Below are 22,342 nucleotides of genomic sequence, written 5' to 3' on the forward strand. Positions count from 1 at the left end.
TGAATTAGATGAATGTTTCAAAGTCTGCAGGACCATAAATATACTGTTTTTGGCGAAAGATTTTGTAATTAACAAAAAAGCAGTCACACATTAGACTTATAGTAGAAAATTTTAGTTGAGAATAATTTTATCATTAAAGGCGTTTTAATTGTTTATGTTGTCATGTTTAGCTCACAATGAGTTACGTTTTATGTGAATATTTGAAAAAATTGACTGATTTGCGTTATAAATGGTGAAAAAAAAATCAAAATCGTTTAGACATTTTTATTGAACCTTTCTCGTTGTTTTAATTACGTTTAAAAATCAGATTGTCCTTCATTGTTTGGATGAAAAAGCTCTTTTATACCACTAAATCATCCAAGCTTGCAAGTGTTTTGAATTATTAAAAACGGGAGTGGAGAGGGGGGTTTTCGAGTGACAGAAGAAATTTTGGATCTACTCTGCCCCCCCCCCCGCAGTGTTTTTTACGCCCCCCCCCCCCCCCCCCGCAGTCTTTTTTACGCATACCCCCGTTACAAATTTTAGGATGTTATATAGCACGTTACTATGTAAAAAAAATAGCACGTGCGCCTGGGGGGGGGGGGGGGGTAAAAGATATAAGCTATAAGCCCACTAAGCTCGGGGGGGGGGGGTTGCAAAACAGAATAGATCCGAAGTTTTGTTATGTCCAATTGAGTATTTAGGAGTACCAGAGTATGTGAGGGGAGATTTGTTTGCAATGTATTTATGGATTAAATCTTTGAGTATCTTTAAATATAGGAAAACCAGAAGCTTGACCCCGTTCACATGTTTTAATTATCAGTCTTCAAATAATGATGTGTACAACCAAAAATGGAGAAACAATAATTACTCAGCCATAGTCACCTTCAGCTGCTGCAATTATACAGTCGACATTTTGTTGCAATTGAATAAGAGAAAAAACTCCACGACTGTTGTACTTTGTTACAGCGTTTGATTGAAAGGCGTGTTCAACAATGTCACGTTTACCATATATGATCAGCTATGTATAGTATTATGACAACATACTTGTACGTTTTGGACAAAGAAAAAAAGAATGACTCATCTATGAGAATTATATGCAAAATCGTGATCACTATTACTGACCAACTCTCTCTCTTTTTCATTACTTTTCTATTAGTCTTGTTACTGTGTAGGGGTAAAGAATGAACCTTTTTAGAAATTCGTCATTTTTGTTCTTGATTGTTTTGACTTTGCGTACAGCGCAGATGTTAAATGCTGTTGAACCCACGCACATCAAACCAGACTTGGCTTGTTTGAAGAATCAAATCGAATCTTCAAAGGCAGTGTGCTTCTTTGAGAACGGATGCTGCCACAGTAAGTATCTACAATACTCTCTTTTGAGAAGCTGATAAAACCGTATTGCAACGATTAAAATAAGCTAATCAAGAAACACTTTTTTTTCGCGTAACGTTCGTTATTTTTTTTTAGTTTTTACAAATCAAAACTGGGGTTAATTAGTCATTACAAGCCGTTACCAGTTTTGAATTGATATATTTAAGAGGCCAGTAAAATTAATTGTATCAATAAGCGAATTGCATTTTTATGAATCTTAGTACACGGGAGAAGGGCTTTCAAAAACGGGTTTCCATTAAATTTGGCCATTAAAATTCAATTTTACCACCCTTGAGTAGCAATTTTTACCAAAAAAGTGAATTGAGAATATTTTCTAGAGGCAAGCTGCAAATTCGTCCTCAATGGTTGCGTTGTTCATCTTTTCTATCTGTGAACCAAAAATTCTTTTAATAATTTATTACGTAACGTGGGATGGGTAAAATAATTCTCAATCAAGAGATAAAAAAAGCGTTTTGGTAAATAAAATTCTATGAAAGTACAATACCAACTTAACGCTGGAATCAGCTTCTATAATGGCGTTTTTTTTTCTGGATCTTTTTGTTCCAACCCACTTTAGAAGGGGAAAGAACTATATTTTCAAATGGTTTTTTTTTAAGTAGAGATGAAATTTGTATCATTAGGGAGTTGTTATTGGTACCATTAGAAAGTCCGTACAGCATAAAATATTGAATTAATTTTTTTTAAACTTCGTTTTCATTCTCGTCAGTTATAGAGGCTCAATATTTTCTGAACATTGGATGTTATCCCTTGTTTTTGTTCACAGTTTGCTGATTTTCGGCTCAATTTTTCGTTAGACTTGTTGGAATTTGTTAATTTTGTTAACAACAGTGCTACTGGTTTCGCTCATAGATCCAACTGAGGGTTGTTTACTCTTTTGACTATTTTAGTTTAAAAATTGATGACTATTTCAAAATTTAGCCTGATTTCATCAAAAAGGTAACCAAAAGTTTGTTCGGCACACTTTTTTCAAATTTGCCGGAGCTACGGGCCTCAAACTTCCGACAATCGTTTCAATCAACACAAAAGAAGGCTAGACCTACTTCCGTTTCTTTTACGAGGGTTTTGGAAAAAAATTAGCATGATCTTTCGCTATCTTAAAACAATCATTACGGAAAGGAATCAATCAATTTTGATATATTGACATTGTTGTTGCCAAACTATTTTGATTACAAATGGAATAACTAGTAGTTATTTTTGAATGCGTTAGAGCATTATTAATAGTTTTCGTCTTTTTGTGGTTTTCTACTTTTAAAAGATTTTGATTACGTTGAGGCAATGTCATTTTTAAAAAGTAATTGAGCAAATTTTGTTTTTTTTCTACGTTCAAACCAATCAAAATTCAACTATCATGCACTCTTTTTGTTTGGCAATGTGAGATTCCATGATCATATATTACGTTTTCAGAAAAAAATTCATGGTGTCTATGACAGCAACAAAATTATTCCTTAAATTAGAATTAAATTCTTGTTTTTTGCCGGCAGTTGTCGTCTTTTTAAGGTCTCATGACTGGGCATCATTAAAAAAATCTAGTTGGCTTCCCCAAATAATAATTGAACCTATATAATGCTTTCAGTTGTCATCTAATGGCTGTTATTTATTAGAATACAACAATAATAGTTTTTTTTAAGAAAATCTGTTTACTTTTAATCTTGGCCGCTTAAATCGATATTCTATAAAATTGTTGCTTAGCATCAGAAAACGGACTTTGCGTTTTCATTCCAATTAGTCAAGTTTAAATCTTTCTAAGACTTATTTTTTTGTTCATTGGCTTCATTGCTTGGAAACCGCGAAATTTAATTGTTTTTTTGCCTTGTCCGATTATCACTTTTAAAACAGGTCACATTACTTTTGAAAGAAACTGATGGGTCTCAGTGGCTTCATTTGCAGACTTAAAAAGTAGTTGTTTATGATTTCAGTGGATTGCTAATGACATAATGACTTTGAAAAAATTGACCTACTTTTTCTGCCCTTTTTCTGTTTCTTTTACAGCTTCTATTTTCGACTTAGGAATGACATTTGCCATCACTTTTGGAAGATCAAAAACATTTACTGTCTTCATGTTGAAACGGATGCCTGGTGGTTTAATGGTTATAACGCTATACCCTTTCAGAATTAAAAAAGAATTCATCATGATAATTGCTTGGGGACACTTTTGTTATCTATTTAGCATGGTTCCTCTGAAGCGAGGGCTCATTGATGTTAAAAAACCTCATTTGAACAGTCCTAATCTGATCGAATGATTTTTATGTTATTATAGGCTTCAACAATGTTCTTTTGTAACATCGTTGGTTGAGTTTTTAGTTCTTTCCGTAGTCCTTGTTAATATGTTGTCTTAAGACCTAATGTCCACTAATTTGAGGTATAATCGGCGTCCCAAGCAATTAAAAATGTTTTCCGATAGTTAAAATTTTAGGATTTTTATAACTCATGAAAAAATTTGGTTTAAAAGAAATCATAAAATTTTTTAGTTTGGTCGAGTTTTTACCTCATTTCTGATAACTTGCTACATAGTCTTTAATGTAAACACGGCGTAAATCTTCTTTCTGGAGAGAAAACTTCATATTTTATTATTTATTTTTGATTATTTGTGGTGTTGTGGCTCCGTTATTTTGAGTTTTCGCAAATGTTTTGTATTGGGTTATATGTTATTATGTTTTTCTAAACATTTGACCATATTTATCTTTCTAATTTTTTGTTTTGGTGTCATACTACAGCATTAATGATGGTTCCATTGGGTTCCATCAGCCACATGATCACAAGCCATTTCTACAAAATGGGTTTAATGAACAACTCTTGGTCTTAGCAAACTCGTCACTGTTTTCTCCCAAATTTCAACTGAATGCTTGATTTTAAGATGTCAATTTCTACTGTAGTCTTATGATAAAATCTTGTTAACAAGAAGTCTTAATGGCTTCCTGTATGGACGTAAAAAAGAGTTGTTTAAAGGATTCCAGTTGAGGGTTAATAATTTATAGACTCTTAAATTGAATTCAAAGATTTAAAAGAAAAATTTTCACTCTTTTCCTTCTTTTTCTTTCTACTTGTTACCTAGTCTCAGGAGGGACCTGTCCCACATGTTTTCGGGTGTCATAGTTGTTTCAAATGATACATTTTAGGTTAAAACTCTTCAGAACACTTAAACATTTGGTTTAAAAACCGAAAAATTTTAGTGATGTTCTTTTATTTCATTTTTGACAATTTGCTTCATAGTCATTAATGTGAACACAGCTTACATCTTCATTCTTGAAGAAAAATTTTATCTTTTGGTCGTTTTTGATTATTAGTGGAGTTTGGTTAATTTGATTTTTCCCAAATCGTTTGTGATTTGATTAACTGGCAATATAATTTGATACACATTTTACAATTTTTTTGTCTCCTTTTTTGTGTGATAGTACAACAACCAAGATAGTTCCCTTAATTTCTACTAGCCAGATGTTAAAAACAGTTAATTATACGTAACGTTTTTAACTAATAGCTCATGGTTTTAACGAATTCGACACCGTTTTCTTCCAAATCTTAGATCAAGTGTTCGGTTAACAGCTTACTAAGTCACTTTCTTTTGTAGTCTTATAACGAAAGCTTGACAATGAGGGCTCTCCATTACTCCCTGTATGGACGTATGAAAAACCTGTCTTTTAAATTGAGTCGAGAGCTTATGGTTTTTTTTAAAAAAAAAACGAACTAAATATTAATCTTCTGTTTTTCTTTTTATGTCTACTTGCTATCCAGTCTCAGAAATGATCGGTCCTACATGTTTTCGGGAGGCATACATGCATGTTTTTTTTGCTGATGTCAATTAAATGTTGATTGATGTTTAATTGATACTATTTAGTTTTGTTTTGTCTTTTGCAATTCTTAATTTTTTATTAAGCGTTTTTAAAAACAGAAATTGTTTTTTGATAGTATATCTCATCAATGACAAGTACCATTGGCTCTCCATGGTGCCAATTTTTTCTTTTGTCTTTAACAAATGTCTCCAAGGGATTCGATAGAGTTATATAAGACTTTATCTAGTATTTGTATTTGACAGCTGATTGTTGAGTTTTCTCTTTTCATTTTTGTTTTTTTTGTTTTGTTGCAGATCACATTAAGAAAATATCATAACTGTTTTGAGGTGAAGTATCAGTTGATTTTTCAAATTCAGGTTTTACTTGATGTGTTTCGAACTTGTTCGCTATTGTTTTTTAAAAAGAAACTTATTTTGAGTTCGAAAGGAATTGATGTCTTTTTTTATTTTTGTTTGTCCTGTCTCGTGTTTTATTAATAGCAGGTATCATTGGCTCTCCATTGCGGCAATAAATAATTCAATCATCGGTTTGAACTTAAGACAAATTGCACATTAACCATTTTTTTCGAAGAGTGTTTGCATTTTTGAAAATTTTCTGTCTCTTCCTCATTTAATAGAAAATTAAGCCAAAGTTTGAGCCGGGTCGGAACATTATGTGCGAACGCACACAACGGAGCCTCTTCTTTTTATCAATCCTCCCACGCATTTTTGGAGTCCCTTAGACTTGTTTAAGCTTTGCGATACACATAAAGTCACTTTCCTTATCGACTGTGAAAGACATGAAAAAGATTTTGAACTATCATAACCTAAAATAGCGAGAGTTTCAAGTTAATACATAAATTGAAAAAAGGTGTTTTATATAGAGTAAGCATGGGAAAATTTTGATTTCACACAACCTTCGCAGTTTTTGACTACGAGAATTGGGCTCATCAAACTTACTTTTTGAGATACTACATTGAACGCACTTTGAATTTTGCTGTCATCCGGGTACTGGTGAGAAGTAAACAGAGCGATGGTGTTAAATAAAAACTCAAACTTTGGGGCTGCAAATGTATCTGCTATATTGGGCTGGAAAATGTCCGCTTAGTGGATGCAAAATATTCGGTATTATCTCTCGTGCTCTTTCATATTTTTTAGTTTCAGAAACTTAACAGACGTTTATATTCATGCATCTTTAATCTCTTCGTATAATTTTGATTTTATGATATCTGCTTAACGTTTTCAATATGAGACAAGGCGCAATTTTGAGGCTGATGCGTTTTACATGATTATGGAAAGGAAAACTGAAACTACCGAATTTTTTAAAAAATAAACTGTTGTAATGTAGAGTTCTGTTTGACAGGGTGGTATATCGAAAAAAGCATTATTTTCCGACTCACTGCAATAAATAGGGCAGCAAACAGTTTTTTGGCAGTTAATATCTTCTCTGATGATTTATTATCTTCGGATTAGAATACAGAAAAGAATGAAGAAGATCGGTCGAATAAACTTTCCAAAACGAAAAATGAGTTGAAAAAAATTGCAAAATTGATGTCACACTTTGAGCAAATCACTATTTTCACTTAAACTGAAAGGAAGAGTTTTGCAAAGAGTTACTTTAAAGTAAAGAAAAGTGTGACTTTAATTTTTGTGCACGTCCGCCCAATAACTTCCCGGCGGGTTTCAATGTAAACCTTGCACGACCGTGCAATAATCTTGAAAGAATGCCACTCGAAAGCCATCCGAAGGAAGCCATAAAGCATGAATCTTCGCCCCACAGTTACAAAGCCCGTGCTATTACATGTAAAATCATTATATCAAAAAATATGGTGCTTGATTGTTGCCAAAAATTTACATCCAGTAGGCTTTAGGGTGAGGGAGGCACAAACGAAAAAGAGTCAGAAAAAGCGAGAAAACGGACATTAAGACTGTGTATTATAGGTTTTGCTTCGGACAGATGTCGAATAGAGTTGACTTCAGTTGACATCAACCCCTTAGAAGTCACCTTTATTGAAGGATCTATATCTATGGACAGGGACAACAATAGACTCTGCTTTCAGGGTCTCAAACCGTAAGCACACTCTCAATTTCCTATTTAATGAAGATTTTGAGCTTGCTTGATTAAATCTGTTCCATAAATTTTCTGGCGGGCAAAATTTAGCGTTATTCAGTATGAAAATGTAATGCTATTGCAACTAACAATAGTAGTTAGAACTAATATGTATTTTTTTTCAAAATGTAAAGTATTAAATTAAACCATCAAAAATGTAAACGAAAAAGCAACAGCTTGATCTGAAAACACCCTAGCCCAGACATAGGCTTATGAAAAGACAAAAATAGTCTAGTACGGGGGTCAAAAATTACCAAAGTTACACAATCGAGCTTCTTAGCAAAAGTCTTTTTATGGGCCGAGCTTGGTATTTTCCTGGTTCTAGCGTAAGACTATTCATAAGACATTTTTCGCATAGGTGGAAAAAACTTCATTTTGTTTTTGCCGCACTTACTGAAGCAGCAACAGAGCGACATTAAACAGCATTGCACCACTGCAGTCCATTTTAAAACACATTTGAGAAACTGTGAAAAGTCGTACGAAGTTTTGCAATTCTTAAGACAAACAGTCATTGCAGCCGAACTATATTGCCATATTACTTGATGGAATGATATTGAGTAGCTTAAATGCAATGAACTTCTTCACAATAGCCATGCTGAAAATGTGCCATTTTCCAGTTGATTTCGATAACATAAAGTTTTTCATAACCGCAAATGATAAAGGATTGTAATCCTAATTACCTTGTGTGCAATGGTGTGCGCATGCACCTAAATTTTTTGAGGCAAAAATGCAGATTCATGAAACATGACACCAAACATGACAAGTCTAACAAAAATATTTCGACAGCTCTTTTGGGTCCAGCATGGTCTATTTATACCTTTTAGGCATGGTGTTTTCATCAACGAACAAAAATTCGTAATTTAAAATTTTACTGTTTTTCAATATGAAAGAACCGTAAATAATGGTGTCTTGTATACAAAAAAGTTTTCTTTTTTTTTACAATGAAATGAACTCAAAACACTGTTTTCTGGAATTTTCTAAAATATAAAAAATGTAAGTTGAAAATCAACATAGTTAACAAAACAAGAGATCAACAGTTTAATGAATCATTTTTCATCAGTCCATTTCATTTTGCCACAAATGAAATGTATGTTTCTATTCTCCCCACCCGCTTTGGTTAGGCAAGGCACACTTCTGGAAATCAGTTGTGGTCAGGCATTGACCAGAGATCAGGCTTGATTTAACTGCAATTGGTGTCCTGATCAAAAGTGATAGTAAAGAAAGATCCTGTGTCAGAAACGACAGTAGAGGTAGCACGCTTTTTTCTTGGTTTCGAATGTGCAGAACCACTTTGATGAATCTCTCACACGAAAGCTGTCTATTGTAGTTTATTTGCTTATTTGACGTTGTGCATTTACCAATTTGTGGTACTATCTCGATGATATCAAGATGTATCGTTTACTTCGATGCCACTGTCCATATAAAGAACCCTGGCACTTCTGGGAAAAACTTGTGAAAACTTACTCTAAGCCATTTGAGGCAGTGAGCAATTTTTGAGCACAGGATTTTTGTTTTGATACGCACGAAATTGTGAATAATACCAAAAATTGAGGCAATCTTGAACGCACAATGGACGAAAGAATACTTTTGAACAAACGGAAGTCGGGACATAGGTACTTTCCGTCTGGGATGGTTTGGACAATTTTACTCTCCGTCTGCGACCTTAGCCTGTGTATGTCTCTTTGTTAAAAACATATGTGTTTGCAATTGCATGACCTGCTCTTCAGACAGGAGCTGTATGTTGCATTAGTTTATCAGTAATCTATAACACTAATTCATTTACTGAGGGCAAACCCAACTAAAAACAATGACAAAAATCTAGTTGTATATAACTGTTGCGAACGACCCTCCAAATCATTCGGGATAAAATTCACGGCGATGTGTTTAGCTAACATTTTCGAAGCGAGACTTCAGCACAAGAAAAAACTCGCCTGTTTGTGCCATTAGGATGTTAATGTGTCAAATTGTTTTAGGACGCCAAAAGAGCACTACTCGGGCTTCTACGGAGTGCAATTATTTGTAAGGAAGGAGGAAATGTATTCTACGAGAGAAGAGGTTGTATCCATGAACTTTATGTTCCAACACCTCCTGCTGGGAGCAGTGCCTCCTAACGAAAACCGACTGGAGAGCCTACTCATGTGTATGGATCTGGGAGATGAAATTGACTCATTCTCACAAGGTAACCATCAGGAGCTATCTCCAAAGCCTACATTGTAAATTTTATCAAATTTCACAATACACAAATCAGCCCATTTTCCAAACCGGTTATATTAATTACTTTAGTGGAGAGAAAAAAAATCTTTTTTGGCTTACTTACATATAGACACACTCGGTGAGTACATGAGAACGAACCTCCATCCATGTTTTTGTCAATTGGTAGCAGAAAACCGACAGCAGCAGAATGATAATTTTCAGCGAATAAAAATGAATTATATATCCGCTTGATATTCTGTAACTTCATCAAATTTCTTCCCTACTTTAGTGTACATAAAATATAGATATAAATACTTTTTCCTTTCAGACTCTGTAGTCTTATTCCTTAAATCTTCTTCAACATGAATGACTGACCATCCAGAAAAAAAACAATGTCTTTAGACCGATTCAGCGCTGATTTGCTCTGTCATCAGACTCCGGGCAAAATCCTGAATATCCACGAGATTTGAGTTTCAGAAATATTTAAACGGTTTTTCTTAGATGCAAGCAGGTTTTAAAAAACGTTTTCCATTTAAAAAGTATCCAGCTAGCTGTTTTTTCTTTATTTTCTAGCTGTTTTTCTTTATTAGAAGACAGATTTTTCTTAAAATTCTTGCAATCAACCTCATAGCAAATTTTCGCCAACCCAAAAAACTATGGGGGGTGATCTATTATTGTTTTTTTTCATCATTTTGAGGGAACTAAAGCTTCAGGTTTCAGGCACGAAGTTTTGCGTTGGTTTTTTTGCAATTATTCATGTGACCATTTTTTATCTTACTTTTTTTCTGACTTTTCTTCAAATAGGCAATAAGCAGGTACAACTAAGAGCCCGTCTCCCAGCGCATGCTCTTCTAGCGCTTTACTACAATCTGAATCTACAATTCCGAAGCCACCCAGAAGACATCAAGTCAGATTTTTTTGTTGCCCGTTTGGACCCCTTCATACAAATCCACCCTGTCATACCCCCGTCTCATTCTATCTTCACCCAGCACGCATGAACCTCACTCTGTTCACACCCCATCTGTAACCCTTAACCATCCCTCCTTCGCCACAGCCTCCAACCCTCTCCTAACGCCCAATCCCCATTCCTCGTAACATGTATTAAACCCACTGAAGCTCTCCAAATTCAACTTACCTATGCCCATCTGGCTAAAAAAAAGCCAACAGCTCACTGGTCGTTTCAGAGCAATTTACTTTGTGTTCAAAACTTATTGGACAAATTTTGTGTTAAATGTTTTTCTTTCAAAATTCCTGCTGCTTTTTACATCGAAAATTGTAAATTGTTTGATTTTGTGTGGACAGGCTGCCGAAAAGAAACCAAAGTTTTCGGTATCGTGATCATCTCAATTTTTTTGATTATAATGGAAATATCTCTATTATATTTACATTTTAGCAGCCATGTATCACCTATTAAGGGACAAAACGATATATGTCCAGCAGTCAAAAAATTTCTATTGCTTTTGTGAGCCATGATAGAATGAAACTTCTTTCACGTGTCTTTTACTGAAATCAATGCAGTAGAATTAAGACTTAATTAATTAGAGGCTAGAATTAATTCAAATTTGTTACTAGACTTCTTATTATCAGGAGAGATGATCCCTCTTAGACCCCACAAAGATGAGCCAGCAGTGCGCTCTAAAATTAAACTTTTTGAGAGTTCATGTCCAGACTGTTGTGCGATTGTTGATTCCAGGCGATTGTTTTCTCATGGTGTTATAATGTTTCCAGACACGTTCATCTCAGTGGAGATGATCACTCTTAGACCCCAAAGAGATGAGCCAGCAGTTAGTTACCCTGGATTCCATATGCTGTGTAGTCTGGACACAATTAAGATTCAAAGTAGTGGATGCCAATTAGAATCAGTCACAAGGGTGCCCCACACATGCAATATGACTCAGGATTACGATTACGTCACAGAGAATGAAATAGAATCAACGATTGAACATGGAACAGGTTTTGGTCACCTGGATGATGACTTATTTCCACAGAAGGAACCTCGGGCTACACCAAACGTAAGCTTAAAACTCTCTTATACGTTAGTCACCATAAAAAATATAAAATCATAAAAGCAATGCTCGAAAGCATTCAGCGTTTTTCGTTTTCTCTGACACTTTTGAACGCTTTTACTTATAATGATGAGCAAAGAAATGTGGAAGATCGGTATTTGAGTAGCTGTAGTTAGTTTTCTCCAACCACGGGGTTTTTGTGATAACAGTAATTACAATTACTTCGGCCATAGGATCAATGAGTGCGAGCTCTGGTTTCTTTTTCAACATTTCAAATCATGATCGTCATAACTTCTTTATAATTTACGACTCAGCTCGATCGGAATGCTCTAGACTAATAGCCAGTATAATGAGAACGGTGTCAAGACAATTTACCCTATTCCATTCACCCAATGCCATTATACCCAACCTACTATTTCACCCAATGCCATTTAACCCAAATGTCAACTTTAATTTATTTAATTAAATGGCCCGTGGGACTTGATTTGAAACTATCACAACCAACCATTGAATAGTTGAACGGAAAGCTCAAAGAGGATTGGGCAAGTTGAATTTGGGTAAAATGGCATTTGGGTAAAATGGCATTGGGTAAATTGGCATTATTTAAAATGCATTGGGTAAAATCGCGTTGGGTAAAATGACAGGTTGGGTAAAATGGAATTGGTAAAACAAAAATTTTGAGTCACATTTTAAAACTTTACCGGTTAGCAATTTTAAACAACTAGTGGTGAAAAGAAAAACAAAAGAAATCTTAATTACACAACGCCACTGAGGTCTAAAATATTTCAAAATTTTTGAGAAGCATTAAATGAAGAGTAAACCTCTAGCAAGGCCACTAGAATTCAAATACAGATACAACTAATAGCAGACTTTTCAGAAATCTAAAGTAAAAAATTCCTTTGCTCTTTAATAGAATATTAGGCTGAATTCGTGATGACCTGACTGCATTAGGTTCAATTTTGTCATTTGATGGCATCTTCCCTCAACATTTCTGTTTTTGTGGCGCATTAGAAATTTAGCGACCCTGTAATCTTTTCAAATGTAAACTAAAATCTTTGTCGTTGGTAGTTGACTAGAGCTGGTGAAGCCTTTTTGAGACATGACAGATTTGTTTACATTTTAAAGAATTTTTCCTCAGCCAAAAATATACAAGGAAGTTAGATCTCTCTTATTTAGCGAAGATCAAAACTCTATCAAATAGTTGCATTGATTTCAAATACTATAAGAAAAGAAATGGGTTTGCTTTGAAATTATTGACGTTCTTCCCTCGTATATGAATTTTTCTAGGTATACGATTCTACTCTATAAAAAACTGCTTTCAAGGTTCTCACTCTCTCAGTGGAACAAAACTTGATAGCCGCTTGAAGAAATACATACACAAAAAGCAAGATAAATACAAACCTGCAAGATCTTCGCATGGATATTAAAAAAAAATAAAACAGCTAAATTGCATATATTTGAACGCCGGGGCTTTTGAACCCTAGCCTCTTCATTGGGACTCATTTCTACTCGCTCTAAGTATTGACCACCCTAGTGTCAGAGCAAATCAGTCCTGATTCATTGATATCCAATAGTAACACCTTAAATCAGTACTGAACAGAGTATCTTAAGGTTTGATTCACCTCTCATTCTGTACAGACAAAACTGTACGTTTTTTTTACATGTTTCTTCACTAGACATACTTTTTTTGACCATAGTTTTCTTCTGACCCGAGTCAAATCATAGAAAAAAAACATTGGAAAATTTTGAAAACAAAATTTTCGAAAATCGCAAAAATTGGCAAACGTGTCGCACTATCCGTTAAAAATGCATGCAAAAAGCGTGTAAAACAGTGTAATTTTTTTTACTCTGAGTTTTAATCTGATCATGGTAAAAAGTGACTTGGTCAGAAACATGTTATAGTAAAATCGCTTTATGGAAAGTCCTGATTCAGCGTTGGTTTACTCTGAGACTCCGGTCCGGGCACTGAACCAAATTACTCGATAAAATACTGCATTACGATGAACTAGATCTATTTTGCCCACCTCCTCTCCCCCCGAAGCTTAGTGGGCATACGTGCTATATGATTCCATAGTAACGTGCCATATAACAATAACATATTTTGTAACTGGGGGCATAAAAACAGGGCGGGGGAACAAAAATACGAGGTGGGAAACAAAATAGGTTCGATTATTAGCAAGATGAGCCAAAAAAAATTTTTTCATGTATTTTGATAAGAACGTAACAAGATCTTAACAAGAAATCAGGTTAAAAAGTTCTCTATATGACATCCCAAGATCTCTTAATAGATAAAATATGTTACATGTCTTGGCAATCTGTATCATTTTTGGTTCGATTGGGCTATAGATCTTTTCATTTTAGGTTTCAGAAAAGTAGTCAAATGAACTAACCTCAATCAATTTTTTTTGTAACAGGAAACGCAGGCAGGAACAGGAAATTATAATTGCTTAAAAGATTTTGGGTATGCTACCTATGAAAAAATTAAAACTCAGTGATGCTGAAAGAGACATCATCGACAGAAATAAGAATTGTTGGTTGTGAGACACAGTTCAATTTAGGTTCAAAAGTGAGCTCATCAAAGATCACAAAACAAACATTTGATCTTTTAACTGAAAAATAGCAAGTACATGAGGAGGCTTAGTAATTGGGAACTTTTCCGTTTGTGCCCCCCAGCTTTGTGGATGCATTTTATTTGCACACCCTGACGCACGTGCAATTTTTTACATAATTATTTGCTATGTAATGGCATGTGCTCTATAGCTGGGGGGGGGGGGGGGGTGCATAACGTACTGATGGGCGCAAACGGAAAAATTCCAGTAACTGTTAGAAAAAACTGATAGATTTCTAGCTCCAGATGTGATGGATTTCTAGCTCCAGATGTGACATATTCAGCAGACATGAAAAAAAGACCGCCAAAATTTGTCAATCATATTAACCAGCACATTTCATAAAGTATGCACATTTCTTGGATAAGGTCTTGCGCTTGAAGAAATGTCAGATAAGAAGTTCAAAAAATTATCTGCGCACAAAACTCTAATGAATCGCCTAAAAGTCTCTGCAAAAATTGGCATTACAAAGCCAGTGAAAAAACATTAAATATGGGCACCTTTAACAAGTTTCTATGTTTACCGAGATACTGTCTGAAGTCAGGTGTATTTTGAACATTTGGTTATCGCTTAATGTTCCATTTTCAGAGGCAGGAAATGCAACAAATCTGAACATTTTGTATCTCATTTGGTAGAAATTTGATCCTTTAAAAATGCTATGAAGAGATGTAGAACTAATTTCCTATACCCAACTCCAAGTCTAACTCACTACTAGGTAAGTCTAAACGCAAGTCTTAAATCTTTTTCTTTTTAGAAATGGGCAATTCTAATTTTTGGCTATTTTCACGTTTTCGCGGCTGTATTTTTGACTTTTTTTGTGGCTTTTTTTGATGTTTTTTTTGGCTAATTTTATTGTTTTTCGGGGTATTTATGTCGTTTTCTTTGGATATTTTTAAGCGTTATTCCGGCAATTTTGGACGTTTCTTCTGCTCTTTTCAGGCATGTTCTAGTTATTTTTGACTTTTCTTGGCATCTTTTTAGTTTTTAGGAATACTATTGACAATTTTTTGTTTTTTTTTTACATTTTTTCCAACTATTTTTGACGTTTTGATGTCGGCATTTTTTAAACATTTCCCGGTTTTTGTTGGCGTTTATTTTAAACTATTTTTGACGTTTTTCGGCTATTTCTGACTTTTTTCTACTCTTTATAACGTTTCCCCGTTGAATTTGACACTTTTTTGGCTATTTTTAACGTTTTCCCTTGATTTTGACATTTGTTTATATTTGCTTATTTTTGTTTATTTTTGACAATGATTGGATATTTTTGACGTTTTTTCCGGCTACTTTTGGGTTTTTAAGACTTGCCAAGTTTTGGCCAAGACTTGCATTTAGACTAGCAAGTGTAAAAAGTGACATGGTCATAGCATTGATGCAGTATTGATATAAGAATTGCAAATAGACGTGCCCAGTACTGATACTGAATTGACGTTAGGTTCGGGTTAGCTTGCCGTCGAAAGAGGATATTTTTCAAAAAATTGATAAAAGGGTGTCATCGTAAAAGTAATGACAATCAGCACCTAGAGTTTATTTTTTCAGAAGATAAAAAAGAAATAGAGGATTGTTTATAAAATGACGAGATAATCAAATCGCTGTCGTGATTTTGTCCATTAATAGTAATCAAATTAATGACAGGTTAATTTTACTGTCTAATAAAGCCTTTGATTTTAACAACCAATTTTTTGCGGGATAAAAAGTTATCCCAAAACTAGTTCTTTTTTTTAAAAAAATGAGAATTTCAATCGGTTGAAGTTAATTGTGCGCATTTTGCATTCATCATGAAATTTTGACTTAGATTACCCAGTGAACCGTAATTTGATACACCTTGATGAGACATGCATGATCTTGATATCTGTTATAAAACTTGGAACAAGTTGCTAAAAACTTGAAACACCAATGTTTCCTGGTACATCTTGTTAAGATCTTATCAATGTAAACCGAGAAAACTCATTGACAGCCCTTGACAAAATCTTGACAAATCCTGATACAAATTTATATTTTTTCTGATCGAAATTAATTTTTACAACTTGGTATACCTTGCCATGTGATGGATAATCTTTCTTGGTTATCTTGTAAAGATATTTTTTCTTGATACCCATGCAGAGATCTTGCAAATACGTACAAATCTTGATATTTCCATGGTAAGTACCATGTCAAGATCTTGGCAAGATTTATCAAGATTTGGTATGTTTCTAATCAAGGCCCAGGTAGAGGTGTGCGATCTTTTCGAGCAGGTCTTTTCGTGCACAGAAAAGCTGTCGAATGCGAGTCTGATAAGAGACAAATACGAACGCAGGTGGGTGTGTTCAAGAAATCAGGCATGGAAATTGTCGAGCGCGCTTGAGTCTGATCAGAGGCACTTTCGGTCTGGAGTGGTCCTGACCAGGACGATTTTGAGCGCACACCTCGACCAGGGCGGTGTATCAAGTTTCAGTTCACTGGGTGTGAACTTATTTGATGTCCATTTTAAAATACAACTGCCTTGGTATTTTTTCAGCCACCTGTAAACATCGAAGCTAAGTGGACAACAATGGAACTGGTGCTGAGCTTAACCATCACGGCAATTCTGATCATTGGTTGTGCAGTAGCAATATTTTTAGGCATCTACTTAAGGTGAGTTGAATGAACAGTTCGATTTTTTTTCTTGAATCATGTTGGAAAATCATGTCTAGAATACACATGACACTCACAAAAAGTCTCACAAGCTATGAGCGTAAAAAGCTCCGAGGCCTTCCATGGGGGGGGGGGGTGGTTAACGCTTAATTTCTATTGAGAGAACTGACTGAACTTTGGTGCAGAAAAGAGAAACCTCAAACATACCTGAAAGTAGTACAGTTAGCTCAAGTAAAGGCACGAGCTAAAAGTTGGACACGGAGACGCTAGCTTTGTTTACCCCTCCAGCGCTAATCGGGATTAGTTAAAGGGTCACTATTGAAATTCTAGAACTAGCTATATTCCCGAAGGCCAAAAAATCTACAAAAAATAATCCTAAAACTCAAAATAAAGCTTTATGAGCTTCATCTGTAGCATCCTTAACGTTATTCCGTGCATATTGAAGTTACTCGATGATGTTCATATGATTTTAATTATTTCAATAATTATTTTAAGTGAAATGGTTTTATGCTAAATAACCCGAATATTTATAATCATCGGTAGCTGTGTTGCTCAGACTATCCCAGGTTGAAGTGCCAGACGGAAGTGTGATATGTCCAGACCCAGATGAACAAACGAAAGTCTGATGAACGCACGAAATACCGCAAAAAAGCGCACGAAATTCTGGCAAAAACAAAGAAGTCCGGTGAGCGCAAAAATGATCTGGTGAATGCACGAAAGTTTGGACATGAACGAATAAAAATTTGTGAAGACACAAAAGTCTATGGTGAACGCATAAAAGTCTTGACATGAACGCACGAAAGTCTGGTGAACGCACAAAAAAACTGGACATAGACACTTTCTGCCGGGGACGGTCTGGACATAGACACTTTCTGTCTGGGAGGGTCTGGGCATATATCGACTTTCGGTTTGGGACCTCAACCTAGCAGCTATACCATTGGTATCTTATCGTTAAGTTGACTTTTTGTCATATATCGGTTGGCATAATTAATGTAAAACAGTGACAATTCAAATATTGTCTTTCCCGGGCCGAGGCGTCAACGCTAAAAAACGCAAAATTATGTAAGATTGGCGTTGAATGCGTTGAGTTTATGTAAGATCTACGCCTGAGTGTAGATCTTACATAATTACAATGCATTCAACGCTAATCTTACATAATTTTGCGTTGAATTTTGGCGTAGATCTTACTTACTTAGCGTTGAATTTAGCGTTGATCTTACAGAATTTCAACGCAATCAACGCTAATCTTACATAATTTTGCGTTGAATTTTGGCGAGGCGTCAACGCTAAAAAACGCAAAATTATGTAAGATTGGCGTTGAATGCGTTGAGTTTATGTAAGATCTACGCCTGAGTGTAGATCTTACATAATTTCAATGCATTCAACGCTAATCTTACATAATTTTGCGTTGAACTTTGGCGTAGATCTTACATATTTAGCGTTGAATTTTAGCGTAGATCTTACAAATTTAGCGTTGAATTTAGCGTTGATCTTACAGAATTTCAACGCATTCAACGCTAATCTTACATAATTTTGCGTTGAATTTTGGCGTAGATCTTACATTTTTAGCGTTGAATTTAGCGTTAATCTTACATAAATTCAAAGCATTCAACGCTAATCTTACATAATTTTGCGTTGAGTTTTGGCGTAGATCTCACATATTTAGCGTTGAATTTAAGCATTGATCTTACATAAATTCAACGCATTCGAAGCTAATCATACATAATTTTGCGTTGAATTTTGGCTAAGATCTTACATTATTAGCGTTGAATTTTAGCGTTGATCTTACATAAATTCAACGCATTCAACGCTAATCTTACATAATTTTGGGTTGAATTTTGGCGTAGATCTTACATATTTAGCGTTGAATTTAGCATTGATCTTACATAAATTCAACGCATTCAACGCTAATCTTACATAATTTTGCTTTGAATGTTGGCGTAGATCTTACATATTTAGCGTTGAATTTAGCATTGATCTTACATAAAGTCAACGCATTCAACGCTAATCTTACATAATTTTGCGTTGAATGTTGGCGTAGATCTTACATATTTACCGTTGAATTTTAGCGTTGATCTTACATAAATTCAACGCATTCAACGCTAATCTTCCCATTCCATTTAAGACCACTTTATGATTCCAAAGTTTTTAAAGTTTTTTTTTTCAAAAAGTCGATTTTTTCACGGTTTCGACCCCTATACTCCACAGGTGAGAAACATGAGATCAGAAAAAAAATCATTTTTAGTGCTCCTTTATAGTGCAAAATCCAATTCAGACCATGTTACGATTTCAAATTTTTCAAGTTTATTTTCAAAAAATTGATTTTTTTAAATGTGTTGACCCCCTATGCTGCACAGGTGAGAAAAGTGAAGTCAGCAAAAAATCACTTTTTAGTGCTCTTTTATAGTGCAAAATCCATTTCATACCATTTTACGATTTCAGAACTTTTTCAAGTTTTTTTTTCAAAAAATCAATTTTTCTCACTGTTTCGAACACTATATTGCAAAGGTGAGAAATATGAGGTCAGAAAAAAAGAATTTTTAGTGCTCTTTTATAGTGCAAAATTCAATTCAGACCAATTTACGATTTAAAATTTTTCAAATTTTTTCAAAAAATTAACTTTTTTTACTGTTTCGACCTGCTATACTGCACAGTTGAGAAAAGTGAAGTCAGCAAAAAATCACTTTTTAGTGTTCTTTAATAGTGCAAAATCCATTTCAGACCATGTTACGATTTCAAATTTTTCAAGTTTTTTTTTCGAAAAATCAATTTTTTTTACTGTTTCGACCCCTATACTGCACAAGTGAGAAAAATGAAGTCAGCAATAAATAACATTTGAGTGCTCTCTTACGGTGTAAAAACCATTTCAGACCATTTTATTAATTCAGATTTTTTTCAAAACTTTTCAAAAAAATTTACGTTTTTCCCAGTACGCCTCACATGGTAAATGCGTTGAATATGCTAAGTTAAACACTACGCAAAATGTGTAAGATCTACGCTAAATTCAACGCTAAATATGTAAGATCTACGCTTTATATGAACTGCGGCTCTTAAGGAATTCAAGGTACTGTGGCACAATGGTAGAAGAGGCGACAAGCAAACAGGAGGTCAGCAGTTCGAGTCCCATACGCAACTGGAGTTTAATAGTTCAATTGGACGCTTTGATTTTTTGTTAGATCAACGCTAAATTCAAGGCAAAAATATGTAAGATATACGCTAAATTCAACGCTAATTATGTAAGATCTACGCTAAACTCAACGCTAAATATTTAAGATCTGCGGCAACTAGCGTTGACAAGTCGGAAAGTTCACCGCAGTTTTCTTACATAATTTTGCGTTGAATGCGTTGAAGTCTTGTCTTCAAATTCAACACATTCAACGCAAAATTATGTATGAAAATTGCGGCGAGTTTTCCGACTTGTCAACGCTTGTTGCCGCTGATCTTACATAATATTGGCCAAATTCCTTGGCCCGGGTTTACATCTTTTGTTCTGATTCTCGACTTATTTCAAGTCATAACGACTGTATCACTTTTTTTAAAGCAGCACATTTTCAGTCAACGAAATGATCAGAATGAATCAATGGAGCATTTGATGTTAAATCATTGAGAAGCCATAAGCATTAACAGCTCTTCTTGTGCTCACCTGTTTTTTCTACCTGGCTAGAATTAACGAATTGGCAACATATTTTCGTTAAGAATTTATCGATTTTTTTTTGAAGATTTTTTGATAAATGCAGACAATCTAATACAGACTAAGTGAAATGAATGAAAATTGAGCTGTTGAATTGATAACAAATTATACAGAGACTGTTTTTAAGTTTCTTCAGGTCATTAGTTTCATTTAAGTTTCATTAGGTTTAAGTTTCATTTAAGTTTCATTTAAGTTTCTTTTTAAGTTTCATTAGGTCCAGTTTCTTCAAAAGGAGGTCAAATACTAATGAAAGTCCAAGCGAGGATTTGAACAATATGGCAACACCTGATCAAAAAGAGGGTTACACTGGGCCTAACTCACAACAGCGTTCTGCAAACCATAAAGAGAGCACTCCACAAACAACGTCTTCACTAGCTGACGAGAGCGAAGAGGCGCCATATAGCCAACAGGTGTTGCGAAACAGCGCATTCCCCCGCAGAAAACATCATCATACAGAACCCGCGAGCGTATCTCTGAACATGAACCGACTCTTAGATCAAGAAGCCCGTGAGAACGAACAACTACTAGGTGAGAACACAAATGACAGTTTGGCACCAAACTATGAGTGTACCTTAGTTTTCTTTTACGTTTACAATTTTGAATTGATAGCTCAGTTTTCTAAAATATGGTTACTCCCCTCAATCTCTGTTACTAGGCTATCTCTACCGGTTAAGCTTTTTGGAAGCTGCATTTTGATGACTTTCATTTGGAACAGTTTTCATATGACTAATGCTTTTTAAACACAAATGTTAGGATATTTCAATTCTACAAAATGACTTCAAACATCCACATGTTAGAAAACCGAAGGACAACAACCAAATGTAAATCGCGCATAATGGGAAAATGGGTTGAAAGAGATGCCCAAGTTGGAGAACCGAAGTTGTAACAGTAGGCACACTAGTGTTGCAAGTAAGAGCAGATGAGAGCAACGTGAGCACAAATTTATATAATTTTGCTCTCGACTAAACATAAATATCTCCGAGCTTCTTCCAAACCTTCCGAGTTCTCTTGTAACCCTAGTGTAGACCTGGAATTATGAAAAGATATAACAGCTGTGCGATAATATTTGCGCGATAAATATTGAATTAAATTACACGTGTTTACTACTTATTCACAAGAGATTTCCAGATAACAATGAATTGCTAGGTTGCACAAGTGGGTAAAACATAAAACCCGCAAATTTTACAAATCAAAACAAATCAGAAGTCATCAAAACAATCAAAACAAATTAAGGAAAATCAAGCTTGTGCTTGAACACTCCGGGCCGCGTGCATGAGGGTAAAACTGAATACTCTTGTTGTATTTTACAATTTAAGATTTTCGACAATCAAATTTATATTATTCTTTTGCTGATCTGTAATTTCAAGATTCTTTTGTAATGTCGAAGTTGTAAAGATGATCTGCTGTCAAAATTGAAGGCATTTTTGGCTTTCTCTCTGTGTGTGTGTGTGTGTCTGTGTGTGTGTAAACTTGTTGTACACTCTTCCGGGGCGACACATATACACCGGCTATATGTTGGTGAAAGTTGGTGATCATACATTTGCTTCGACGTTTTCATTTGATGCGTGGTAGTTGGAATATTGTGTTGTTGAATGACAAATATGTGAAAGTAGTTATTAGGCTTCATGGGGGCTGTGAAAGTTGAAGTTTAACCGAAGATTGTTGGCAGCATATACTGTAAACTCTGTTGATGTGAAGTTGTATACTCTGTCGATCAAAATTATGTGGGTTGGATTCCGGAGAAGTTAGTTTTTTTGTCGAACTAGCAAATTGTGGCAAAATAACGAAAACTTGATGATCACTGTGGTCGGTGAGGAAAAAAAACTTTGAGCTGGATTCCGCGTAGCTTTAGGGAAGTTAAGGACTTAGGGAAGTTAAAAATATCTTTTCGTTTTGTAGTTTCACAGTGTTGTTACTTCTTCATGTGCTCGATTGTTTGAGCTTGTGTGAGTTGAATATTCGATACGCTGACTTTGGACACGATGA

At 34.9% G+C, this 22,342-nt stretch overlaps 1 protein-coding gene across 2 annotated transcripts; it reads left to right on the forward strand.

Annotated features, from left to right (window-relative positions):
• The first annotated feature begins 1,146 nt into the window (after nt 1–1,146).
• On the forward strand, nt 1,147–21,111 carry LOC142340140 (uncharacterized). 2 transcript variants are annotated; one of them, XM_075390613.1, is made up of 6 exons: nt 1,147–1,335; nt 7,082–7,211; nt 9,224–9,429; nt 11,172–11,455; nt 16,550–16,665; nt 20,562–21,111. In XM_075390613.1, the coding sequence occupies exons 1-6, from the start codon at nt 1,164–1,166 to the stop codon at nt 21,094–21,096; spliced, it is 1,443 nt and encodes a 480-aa protein (XP_075246728.1). In that variant the 5' UTR covers nt 1,147–1,163; the 3' UTR covers nt 21,097–21,111. The 2 variants fall into 2 exon arrangements, with proteins under 2 accessions (XP_075246728.1, XP_075246729.1); XM_075390614.1 differs by having other exon boundaries at nt 20,571–21,111.
• The last annotated feature ends 1,231 nt before the right edge of the window (nt 21,112–22,342 follow it).

The sequence above is a fragment of the Convolutriloba macropyga genome, chromosome 5 (assembly GCF_964194025.1).
Source record: "Convolutriloba macropyga chromosome 5, txConMacr16.3, whole genome shotgun sequence".
In the NCBI taxonomy this organism is placed as follows: domain Eukaryota; kingdom Metazoa; phylum Xenacoelomorpha; order Acoela; family Convolutidae; genus Convolutriloba; species Convolutriloba macropyga.

Bases quoted from the DNA above. Each gene is read 5' to 3' on its own strand.
- LOC142340140 (XM_075390613.1), top strand. From the start codon at position 1,164: ATGAACCTTTTTAGAAATTCGTCATTTTTGTTCTTGATTGTTTTGACT. The intron at 7,212-9,223 runs GTAAGCACACTC...AAATTGTTTTAG, and splicing joins TGCTTTCAGGGTCTCAAACC to GACGCCAAAAGAGCACTACT. The intron at 9,430-11,171 runs GTAACCATCAGG...TAATGTTTCCAG, and splicing joins AATTGACTCATTCTCACAAG to ACACGTTCATCTCAGTGGAG.